Here is a 12,114-nt window from a genome sequence, read left to right as displayed (position 1 = left end):
TATAAACTTTACAGAGATGTTCTTTGACATTAATTTCTTCGGTAAGATGTTTCGGTCTTCTATTAAAATCATTATTTACTTGACACACTGCATCTCCTTGGAATGTTTTTATATCTATTAGTAGTGTGGCGCTACTATAAGGAAAGTGCTTTGGGGTGACATGATATGGAATTATTTCAGATCCAAATTTGAGCTCACAGTACGACGCTTTGGCCAAAAGAGCTAATGCAATCTTCGGCTGTATAAACAAGAGAATGTCAAGTAAGGGGTTGAGAGGTTATTTTACCTCTGTATTTGGCACTGATGGAATACTGTGTCTAGTTTTGGTACCCACAATTCAAGGGTTTGGAGAGGGGTCAGAGAAGAGACTGGACAATGATTAAAGGATTAGAGAACATACTTTGTAGTGATAAATAGACTAAGCTCTTTAAGTCTAAAGAGAAGGTTATGGGATGACTTGATTAGTCTAGAAGTTTCTACATACGGAACAAATATTTAATAATGGGCTCTTCAATCTAGCAGAAAGAGGTATATCACTATCCAGTGGTTGGAAGTTGAAGCTAAGCAAATTCAAACTGCAAATAAGGCATAAAATTTTGACAGGGAGGGTAGTTAACCACTGGAACAATTTACCAAGGGTTGTGATGGATTTTCCATCACTGACTATTTTTACATCAAGATTGGGTGTTTTTCTAAAAGCTCTGCTCTAGGAATTATTATGAGGAAGTGTTGTGGCCTCTGTTATAAAGGAGGTCAGACCAATGATCACAGTGGTCCTCTCTGCCCTTGGAATCTGAGTCTGACATGCATGTGTAGAGCCACGTAAGGCAGCTTGCATGTTGCCAGTTTACATGGTACCTGGCTACAAACACTTACAATCAAGTTTTTCACTTTCATGTGCACTAGATTTGTCCAGTAAAAAAAAAAAAATTAAATACATACAGTAAGTGACGGACAATATATTTAATGACTCTTTATGATTTATATTTTATATCTCCCTACAGTTATGCTGACACACTCTTGTCTATTAAGTCAGAGGCTTCATCTCAAGGACAAGATTATTTAAACTGGAATGATATCCAGAATTGTATTGACATGGTTAATATGCAAATTCAAGAAGAAAATGACAGTAAGTAATTCTAACTTTCTGTCAGAGGCAGAGGTTACTGTGGTCCCTGGAGCACTTGCTGGAGGTTTTATGGAGTACTGGCTTGCCACATAGTGATGCTTTTTTATTTTTAGAGGTAAAATTGCAGGTAGACAGCCAAAAACAAACAACCAATTGCTTTTCTAATAGTTTCAGTACGAAATTGTGGTAGCTGCAATTACGAATGAGAACAGAGGTGTATCAGACACCATAATAAAATGTATGCTATAAAAGTAATTGAGTTTCTATTTTGTAGTAGACAATAGAGATTTGTATTTTGACCTATAACAAAGATTTTTGTTTTTTTTGTTTAAGTAAATTTGAAATTAGTAATTCCTGTTCCCCAGCATAGCATCTTGATGATGATCCTAGAGAGGAGGACTAAAATAGTCATCTCATTTTAAACAAAATTGAGCGAAGACTAGCAGGGGCATTCAGCACAGAAGAGTGTTGACTGGAGAGAAGGGAGCATTCAATGCAGTAGTTACTTGCATTATACCTCTTCTGTCTTTAAATCCTTTTTCACCTCTCTGAAATCCTCTTGATGTTTCCTGATTCACTGAAGGGGTTGCTGACTACATCACTTCTCTGACATCACAAATGCCATAGTTCTAGCAAATGACAATTAGACTTATGTTCATCTGTATTCATATTGGGCCAATAATTCTGGTACTTCATCTCATTTTGGGACTTCATTGACTAAGTTAAGTAAAAGAAAATTTTCAGATGGTAGCGGGGGAGGAAGGTGGTAGCGGGTGGCATTTTACATGCTTTGTGTGTTTGAATGTCCCTCACATAATCCTTAGTGGGGGCAGTCAGTACATAACTGTGTCAAAAGCAATTCTTTTCCTGCTCTCCTTTAAAAAACAAAATGTTTGTAATATAAAGAGAAGCTCATTGTGCTTATTTTTTCTTATCCTAAATTATTATCTAGCAGTGTATGCCTTAAAATGTTTCCAGGTTGAAAAATAGTGCATGTTTCTTAAGTGGGTTTCAAACATTTGGGCTTTAAAAGTGTCAGGGAATTGAGTTTTGGATGGTGTAACGCCTTTGCTGCTAGACAAATGCTTTTCTGCATGGTCTTTTTGACAAAACATCAAGCTGTGATGTGTATACTTCAGCAAAGAAGGGTAGTGTTCGGCAAACAGAGCGGTTGTCAGTAACTAAAATAGTCTGCCTTTTTACATAATCAGATTGGTGTCGGGGGGGGGCAGGCTGTTAAGCACATGCCGTGCTGCTTTAAGTCTATAAAACTTGAGGTGCTCGGTGTCTCAAACTTGGGCCTCATGTTAGCAACTTTAGTCCTAATGAATAGTAGCTGTTTTCAGATTGCATTGCTCTACTACTGCCGCCTGACAGGGGGCAGCTCTGCCTGGAACTGTACATAGTACCAACAGAGCGTTCTGAAACTTGCTGCATCCAAATCAGGCCATGCTTCCCAGGGCGCAGAAATTCCCTTTCTTCACTGGTGGTACACCCATGGTTGTCATAAAAAACCCAGCTTACATCCACCTGAAGAATAGCCAGCCTCCTAAGAGGGTAAGGCCTTGTGAGGTCACATGACTATGACCTCACCAGTTCAGTTTTACATACACACTATGGAAAAACCTCAACAGATCCCAGGCAGCCATCAACTGGAATGCACTCTGTCACAGGTGATGGCAAAGCAATCCGCAAGAATTTATACTCAGTCAGACTTGGTGTAACGGGGTTCTATGAAAAGCCCTCAGAACAGTGTGTTTCAGTGCTTTCTGTTAACTAGGGTCAATTTCTATACTGAGTTAGCTAAAGATAGCTACCTAAATACACTTAAAAAATTTTTTTTCTTTTCTCAGAGCTGCTGGGCACCCCATAGGTCAGTTATTCTGTGGGAGCTATGGGTGTGCAGCAGTTTTCAAAACCAAGGTATTTTTCCTTTAGGCAGCCAAGTTTGACTTAGATGCATGTTCCAGATAAATTGTTCCATGACATTAAAGTGGTGATGTTGATGACTTGAAAAGATAATAATCTCCAAGTTCAGGGGTCAGAATATGTATGTGTATTAGGAAAACTAATATGTTAAATTATTTGGAACGGTCAGACAGGAAAATCACTTCAGAATGATTACTTGAGCACTGCAATGCAAACAAGCCCAGACCTTTACACTCGGGTGTTGAGTCTGTTTGTTTGAAGATATGTACATGGGTCATCCTACTGTAGAACGAAATGCGGAAATTTTTCCTTTTTAGAAAAGGATATGGGTTTTTTGTTTTTTTTTCTTTGTTTTTAAATCAGATTCAGTTAAACAATTTGGCTGTCAGAGGAGGAAAAATCTGGTCTCACTTGCTGGCTTGGCATGAGCTGCCAATATCTGAGAAGAAAGATTTTAGAATTTGCTGCTGCTTACCATAACTTGATGTTCACACTTATTCATTTATGACACTATCCTTTTTTTAATAAACCTGATATGTGATTGGGCTTTTTCTGTTATTACATCTTTAAACGTTAATTTCCCTTTTTTCTTAGGAATTGTTGCGATTAGCTACATTAATGAAGCTATTGACCAAGGCAATCCTGGGAAAACTCTAGAAACACTGCTGTTGCCTACAGTCAAACTGCAGGATGTGAACCCAACAAATGCAAGGCATTATCAAGATGTTCTGCACTATGCCAAAGTGCAGAAATGCAAGGTAGAACCTCAATTGACTCATTGATACTTGTCAGTTTATTAAATGTATGGGTTTTTTTCCCCACCGTATTTGCAGTGGTTGTGGTGTCTCTCTCCTATGCCAATTAAAATGTTATCTGAGCGCTAAGTAATTCCACCTCCCACTGAAACTTTTAGTGTGAATGGGAGCTGGGGAGGATAAAATCTATTAGGGCTAGTTTTAAAAAATCCGTTGTGCATGCTTGTCATCGTGCACGTGATGTTTCTTACTTTATCTCATCCTGTCATGGTCACTTCAGATATTTAAGAATGTGGTATTTATGCCATAATTGTGCTAAAGCGGTTATCTGAGCTGAGCAGGAGATCTGGCCTCTTGTTTTGGGGACTAGGGATGGATGGGTATTTCACAGCTAGAAGGAAAGCTGAGGCTTTTGTCACTAATGGGAGGGTTGAAGCATTGACAGTTTTCAAAAGAAATTCCTGGAAATTACTCCTTCCTGGACCCTCACATTGCTTAAAAGTAAACTTGGTTTTTTTATGGTCTTTATGATCCCTTTAGCTTTGACACCATTCTTTTTTTTTTTTTTTTTTTTGGGGTCATAATATTACAGCTTGCTGATTGTCTTCCTGATATGCTACTTAGGTTAAACCATCTTAGTGGGATACAAATGTGGGCTTCCACATAAAGCTGTGCCTTGGCTAGCATCAATTTTAGGGATTGTAAACAGATGAGCATAACTGCTTTCAGAATGTAATTGAACACAAGATTAACTATAGCTTTTGGCAAAGTGTTTAAAATGTATTCTCAAGTACTGTATGTCAATCATGCTGTACATTCCTAAGCTAAATTATGGGAGCTTTTTCTGCATGGTACTTAGTTTATAGCAGCATATATAAATACTTATCTGGCCATCTGCAGTAACTACAATGAGGGCAGGTCTTAATGTTTTATGGAAGTTGTATTGGCTTTTGAAGTAAACCTTTCACTTGTCCCAATTCTTATAAATTATGGGGGTATTCTGATTAAAAACTTCATCGTAGTTCAGGACAAGAAATTTTAAGAGTATTCAGCTTAAAATTTAGTCATCTTAAAAAGGCACTGAATGTAATTTTCAAGTACTTACAGCTGACCTACTGTCCCCCTTCTATGGGCAGATCTACATTGTGGAGTTAAGTCAACCTAAGTTACACAACTCTAGCTACATGAATAACATAGCTGGAGTTGATGTAGCTTAGTTCGACTTATTGCAGTGTCTACACGAGAAACTCTCCCATCAACTTACCTTATGTTTCTCATTCTGGTGGACTATTGGAGTCGACAGGACAGTGATCGGCAGTCAATTAAATGGGTCTTCACTAGACCCGCTAAATCGACACCCCGGTGGATCGATTGCCATAGCATCGATCCACAGTAAGTGTAGACAAGCCCTATCTTCTTTTCTTGCTTTTTGAAGTCCTTTCTCTGCTACTTTAAATGTGCTTTTTCTCTCCTTTTGCTCTGTGGAAAAACTCTCAAAAAAGCAACCCAAATCACTAATTACTGCAAAGGAAAGAGTGAAACCTTTTTTTAAAAAGGTACGTATTTGAGAACGCAATGTACTCAGTCTCATAAATTACAGTAATTTTAGGTGTTGCTTGTAACAGTGGCAGGTAAACATTTTTAGACAGATGTGATTTTAAGTTGTCTTCTTTTTAAACAGAGAAGACTATATTCAGTTTCTTCAGCCATTTTTTATTTTATTTGGCCTTTTATTGGCAAAACCAAAGTTCAATAAAATGCAGCATACTCACCGCCCTTGCCCCTCCCCCCACCCAGAAGAGCTCCTGTTCATATAAGCAGATGTTACCTACAATTTAATTGTCATCCTTTTAAGTAAGAGATGTGGAGGTTAAAAGCAAGTGTCTGATTTGCAAGTATTAGGTTGGACTGTACCTGATTTTCATTACTCCAGTACAGTGGTCCTCAACCTGTGGGCCACCTGTGGCCCAGTTCGCACACAGTTGCAGCCTATAAGTCGCTTTTCTTCGTACTGCACTTCAAAAGTGAAAGTGTTTCTATAGAGGGCAAGATAGAAATCCGCATTGCTACACATTGATCATAAGTTAGTGGTATTAGGTATTTTCAGGGTAGCCAACCCAAAGTTTTCAAAAATAGTGATACTGGGTTAAAAATACCATTTGAGTCTTATTTGCCTTCTGCTGTTGGAGCTTTTAGGGTTCACCTATTTGGGCCTTTCTCCATAGCAGTGAGGGCTAGAAACTTAATATTTTTTTAAAAATGAAAACAGGTTCTCACCTGAATCAGGAGCAGTGGTTTCAAGAACAGCACCAAGACTTGTGGTAAAATTGCAAGAGTTGGCAAAGCTGTATTTTTAGAAGTCTTTTTAACATAAAATTTGGAAGCATGTAAATCTTAAGAAGATGCTTTTGAACTGCTTCTTTCTTTTTTCATTAAAAAAGACCAATTGGAATTTATAAAACAATAGTTAATTGAGGAGTGTGTTTTTTATTTTGATGAATTATCAGACATGTATATATCTGTCACAAAATAAAAATGTTGGACATTTAATTTAGCTCATTCTTCTCTGGATATTTTAACCATTGTGAGATAAACATTGGATTGCTCTCTGATTTTGGATGTCAGATAGTAAAGGAATGGATCAAGGCAACTGTTTAAACTGCTTAGAGATAAAGCAATAAGATAGAAAAAATACAAGCCATCTGTTTTGTTGTAGTAGTAATTAACATGATGGACAATAAGTATGATGTTACTTGGTGTGAAGCAAATGGCAAAAATCATAAGGATCAAGAGACTTATTTTAACATACCAAAACCACTTCTGGTCATAAGTATTGAGTGTTTGAATAATTGAGATGTAACAAAAAATAATAATGGTCAGTGGTATTACAAATCCAAAGATTGCTAAAGAGATGAAGTAGTAGAATTGGAATGGTGATAAAGTTTCACAAGCATTATGTACATCGTGGCAGGTAAAGATATTTAATTGTTCCAAGTAGTAGCTTTGCTTCATTATGCAGAATGGCAGCATGTACAGGAAAACAATTGTCCACACAATGCCACATACTAGTGTTGCATAGGTACGCTTTGGTAGACTTTTGTAGGTGAACGGATGAACAATAGCCACATAACGACTGATGCTGATGCACATGAGGAGTAGAATGGAGCAATACATATTGCCATAGAAAATGGCAGTCGTAGTTCGGCACATTATTTCTCCAAATATCCAGTTGTTTCCATTGAGATGGTATGCTATCTTGAATGGCAGTATGATACAGAATAGAAAATCTGATATGGCTAAATTTGTATAGAAGATGGCAGTACAAACAGATCTGATTCTGAAAAACAGCATCCACAGAGTGATGGCATTTGATGGCACACCTAATAAAACTACAAGAATATATGTTGCAGGTACTAGTTTGGTGCTCAAAGAACTACTAAGGTACTCCATTGTGGTATTGCTGACTTTCAGAATTGAGCCATTTGACTTCCCTGAAGAGCATTTGCGTTCTTTGTTATGAACAGTCTTTGTCCAGCCTTCTATATCAGAAGGGGGAATATAATCGTAAGTCCCTTGTGGCATTCCATGAAAGGTCTTAATATCAGGCACATCTTGACTTGTGGAGCTGTTCTCACCATGTTTAGAATCTAAGATTTAAAAAAAGAAAACAACTAAAACGTAAGATAAAACATAAAACTCTGGACAGAGTCATGATGTATACCTTTTTTCTGAGAGAAATTAGTGCAGCTCTAATCTGAAGAATGATTCTATAAAAATGGCATTGTGGGGTACTGTGGTGTCTCCAATTTCTGTATCGTGTGGTATGGCAAACCCCTCATAATTTTATTTATAAATGGACTCTCAGCCCTGAATACTCAGCTGGACTTGAGCAAGCTGCAGTCTTTCTGTTTTAAGAATAATCATCATTTTTTGATGACAGAATTATGCTTATGACATCTGTGCAACCTCATGTCGCTAGTGGATTTTCACAGGTGTAACTTCTTGAAATTGATTAACCATGCTGATGTACAAAGAGGGAATATAATTGTTGATTCGCATGCCCTGAACTGTTGGCTCAGCAGTGCAAACAGGAATAATAAACAGAAACTTTTGTCACTTAAGCAAGCACATATGACTATGTAAAAGGCAAATACGTTGAATAAGATGGTGCCATTTTTACATACCCATTTTTCAAATTAGAACTATACGTAGAAATGTTTGCCCTTTATCTTTACATACAAAATCTTCCTTATATGGTATTCAAACACCTAAGAGGCTTGTCCCCACCCTTTCTTTAAAACAAAACAAAAAAACTAGCTACTCTGCTCTTTACCTCTTGGCTCAGAAGGCAAACCAGATTCCCTTCTGTTAGCATGAAGAAGCAATGCTACTCTGAAACGAATGATATAGCTATTACTCTCCATTGTTATGGGGCAGGGTAGCTTTAGTCTTAAGTACTGAAAATGGAGCTGATCATCTGTGTTTTATTTCTGATTCTACAGCTGGCAAATCTGTCTGCTTCAGTTCCACCATGTGGTTATCCTTACTGTGCAAAGTGCTTTGAAAAAGAAAAAATATGTATGTGAAAGGTGCTATGATGGTAGCTATTGATTTACTTGCTTGCAATTCATTACACTTTTGCAGATAACTCTGAAAATGTCACTAAAGTAAATATTCTCTTACTATTTAGACGAAGATTAATGGGCATATTTAGCCTCTTCTCCTAATGTCAGCAATCCTGATAAGGCTTAGCATAGAATTTTGTAAAGAAGTGCTAATACCAAAAGTGTGCAAAACAATAATAATCCTACTTTGTACCTATATAACATCTTTCACTTGAATCATGTAGCCATAATAAAGTTTTTGCTATTGGTATAATTAGAATCCTAGCTCCAGAATTCTGAACAAACTGTAAGATGTAGAGCAGTCCTGTCTGAATCTTTGAATCCTAGTCTTTGTCCTAACGTGACATAACTAATTTCTTCTGGATAAAAAAAATATACAGGAAATATCACATAGGTCGAGGCATTGCAGACGGTTAGAATGGGCAGCCATGATAGAGTGTGCATAGGTAGCAGATTTGAGTAAGACTGTGCTATTTTTAGTCACATCTCTGGGCATGGCTGCCCTTTAAAGAGACGGGTGTCAGCATTTTTTAAATAAATAAATACAAAAACAATTAATCTTCATAGAAAATGCCTAGTTCTGCTCCCACTGAAATCATTGTGTTTTTCCCAGAGTCTCCAGTGAGATTCTGATTTAGGCCCAATGTTTTGGAATGGTGACTTTCCCTAGGTATTTAGGATACAAATTTACCCCCCTCCCCCCCATCAACTGAGTTTTTTCCTTCTAGTGGTACCTTCTTGGAAGTGTTAATCCTGTATTTATGATGCCCTCTTTCTACGCAGAGGGTGTGATCCCACAAATTCAGTACTGTCACATCACTGTAGGAACAAGTACTGTAGAGGAAGTGCATTATGTAGGAAATCACATTTCAGTAAACACAAAAACAATTGCCTTTTTTTTGTCAATTAGCAAAACTATCAAAGGCCACTGTGGGGAGAAATAGAGCAATCAAAATCTGCCTCAGCTGATGTGGTGCATCAGCCTGCTGAGGGTACTTGTAGCTGACAAAAGCATCTAAAAGATAAGCACAATGCTCATGGTACCACTGAAATATACAGATAATATAAAATACAACTAGAACCGGAGGGCTTACCTCTTTGCTGTAGACTTGAGGACAGAGACAGTAATCCAGTTATAATTAAGACCAATGTTTTCATTGTTGCAAGTTAAATCCAGTTGGAAAAATAAAGCCTCTTTAATTCAGTTGAAAAGGTTTTTAAATCCAGTTTTTTGCGTGAAAGACCTTGGAGTTTTACGTCTGCCATCCAGAAGCATTCTGTGTGTACAGGATCTATAGTAACTAACTAGTTTGTTCTTTCTCTAGTACAGCAATAGGGTGTGACATCTGAATGTGTAAATATACATGACTCAGTTTCAACCTCTGGCTGATACGGAAGAGATTAAATTACTTTAACTTCTGTAATTTAACTCCTAATTTACCATGAGCATGAAGAGGGGTAGTTATTTGGTTTTTTTTTTTTTTTTTTTTTAAGGTCTTTCTGTACTTTGTTGGAATTTGTACATAAAAATATTCAGAAGAAAATATTTCTGCTTAGAATATTCACAAAGTGTTTGACACCTGGAGTCCCCAATCAAAGATCAGACCCCTGTTGAGCTAATATGTACAGAGATGTAGTAAAAAGAAAGTCGATCTCCTAAAGGCTTACAAACTTGGTTAATTACAAGAGGAAACAAATGCATGGTGTTGGCAGGGATGGGGAAGGGAGGATGAGGTAACAATAGATACAACCATGTTTCACACAGACTAGGTGGGTTCTGCTCTATCTTGTCATCTGCCTATCAGTTACCAATTGACAGTGGTCTGTAGGCTGTCTGCCCTGTCCCATCTGCTTTGTTTAAACAGTTCCTGTCCCTGACCAGTCTACATCTTTAGGAAACTTTACACAAATTATTTTTTAAAGTTTCCTATGTGTCACATGATGAGTGACTAGCTTCCAGCAGACAACTTCAAAATGTCTTAGCAACATTGGCTGGCTTCTAACTTACTGGTAAGATTAGAATAACAAATTATTACCTGGCGCAGGAGCCGTATGCTTACCAGCATTATAATAATTCTGAAAAAATCTGAGATCCTGGGGAGTTAAAATATTCCATGCCTCCCTCCGCAGTCCCGAGGTTCCAGCTGAAGTTTAGTGACTCTTAGTACTGACTCACCCTTTAATAATACTCTGAACAAAGTAATTTTGATTTGTAATAGCTGCAACATACACCTCACAATGAGTGTGAGGTATAATTGATTCCGATCATATTTGTAAGGCATTTCTGTTCTGAAATTTTTGTCCTCCTGCATAGCTTGTGCCTAACTTGACAGTTTGGGAAGTGAAGTGTATTTTGAGTTTAATTAAAAAGTTTATTGTTTGGATGGAAGATCTTTGAACCTGATGCCAGAATTAAAATATTGTGAGACTAATGTGAGACTGTTGTATTGTAGTTTTTTATAAGAAAATAAGCAAGCAGTAAAGTGTTCTGCAAGCTTACAGGTGTTTCCTCTGTAAATCCTCATAGCAAACTTGGGGAGGAGAAGGAAGGAGAGAGAAAAATTACACTAACTTAAGAAAAGGAGTTGACTTTTTGTTCCTGCTGTTTAAGGCTCAAAAATGGTGGGAAAAGTGACCTGAAATGCAAATTGTGTTCACAAATGCTTTTTCTGCATCAGTTTGTACTCTTCCCCACTGTTATAATTGGAATCAAATGCAGTTTACTATAAGAAAATTCATGTGTAAATGCCAATGCAAAAACATTCATGTGTTCATGGATAGTTACATTCTTGTCACACTTACCACACACATATCTGTTCCACTTTTCTAATGAAAGAGCTTTTACACATCCTCTCTCCTCTCATTACCGTTACATTCGCAAAGTACAGATTCATTTGGGTTTTGGCTTGAAATAAAATAAATTAAAACACTGAGATCCACCATCAAACTAATTCACCACTCAATAGGCTATCTTAGCATTCCATCCCTCTGTGACATTTTCCTCACTTTCATTTTTTATAGGCATATATTTGTACAATTTTATGTCTTTGCTAAAGTGACATTTATGGGTTTCATAATCTAATGTAACTCGTGCTTTTGTGTTTCTCTATGGAAAGTCTCCCTGTGTTACATGAAAATTTTCAATTTTTTTATTAGCAGTTACCATATGTATCTTCATTGAGCAATGGAAGCAATTTACTTCTGCAGTGAGAGGTTGACTGTCCTCCAAACCAACTGCTGACACTGTAACATTGCTTTCCAGTTAGTTGTTAATAGGTGTGGACTTTGATTCCTGAACACTGAATAAGACCATTTAAGTACCTCCTAAATCAGTCTTCCCTGCGATAGCATCTAGCACTTTTAAGTTGGTTTTGGCAGTAGTGTCCTCTGGCTTTACTACTTCTCTGATATCCCAGGCATTAATTTAAGACTTGTGTGCTAGAAATTGTGCCATTCTTTGAGATTGCGGGGGGAAAAACAAAATCCCAGTTTTCTGGTGTACAGTTACTTAAGTGATGAATGCACTAGAAACACCTTAACTGAGCTTAACTTCAGTCTGACATTACTAGGGTCTCTTCTTTTGTGCTCACGATTCTGCATGTTAAATCATGCCTGCAGTTATTTACTTCAGTTTGTCTGTATATTTAGGCACTTAAACCTCCAAATGCCTAAGTTC

General features: G+C 37.3%; 2 protein-coding genes across 5 annotated transcripts in view; one reads left to right on the top strand and one right to left on the bottom strand.

Moving 5' to 3' along the window:
* The window catches only part of IQGAP2 (IQ motif containing GTPase activating protein 2), a 229,770-nt gene that overhangs the window by 148,790 nt on the left and 68,866 nt on the right, over positions 1-12,114 (top strand). For all 4 annotated transcript variants that reach the window (XM_073344187.2, XM_073344188.1, XM_073344186.1 and 1 more), the window contains 2 exons: positions 1,005-1,129; positions 3,653-3,816. In XM_073344187.2, the coding sequence (XP_073200288.1) occupies positions 1,005-1,129; positions 3,653-3,816 (289 nt within the window). The remainder of the gene's footprint in view (positions 1-1,004; positions 1,130-3,652; positions 3,817-12,114) is intronic.
* F2RL2 (coagulation factor II thrombin receptor like 2) lies at positions 6,354-9,798 on the bottom strand. Its single transcript, XM_073344192.2, has 2 exons — positions 9,533-9,798; positions 6,354-7,460 (listed from the first exon to the last, which is right to left on the bottom strand). Exons 1-2 carry the CDS (start codon positions 9,594-9,596, stop codon positions 6,370-6,372), a joined length of 1,155 nt encoding a protein of 384 aa, XP_073200293.1. The 5' UTR covers positions 9,597-9,798; the 3' UTR covers positions 6,354-6,369.

Source organism: Lepidochelys kempii, chromosome 5 (genome assembly GCF_965140285.1).
Source record: "Lepidochelys kempii isolate rLepKem1 chromosome 5, rLepKem1.hap1, whole genome shotgun sequence".
NCBI lineage: Eukaryota > Metazoa > Chordata > Testudines > Cheloniidae > Lepidochelys > Lepidochelys kempii.
This window is presented reverse-complemented; position numbering and strand designations above follow the sequence as displayed.

Coding starts and splice junctions, on each gene's coding strand:
- F2RL2 (XM_073344192.2), bottom strand. CDS start 9,596: ATGAAAACATTGGTCTTAATTATAACTGGATTACTGTCTCTGTCCTCA. Junction 7,461..9,532: donor CTCAAGTCTACAGCAAAGAG/GTAAGCCCTCCG, acceptor TTTAAATCTTAG/ATTCTAAACATGGTGAGAAC.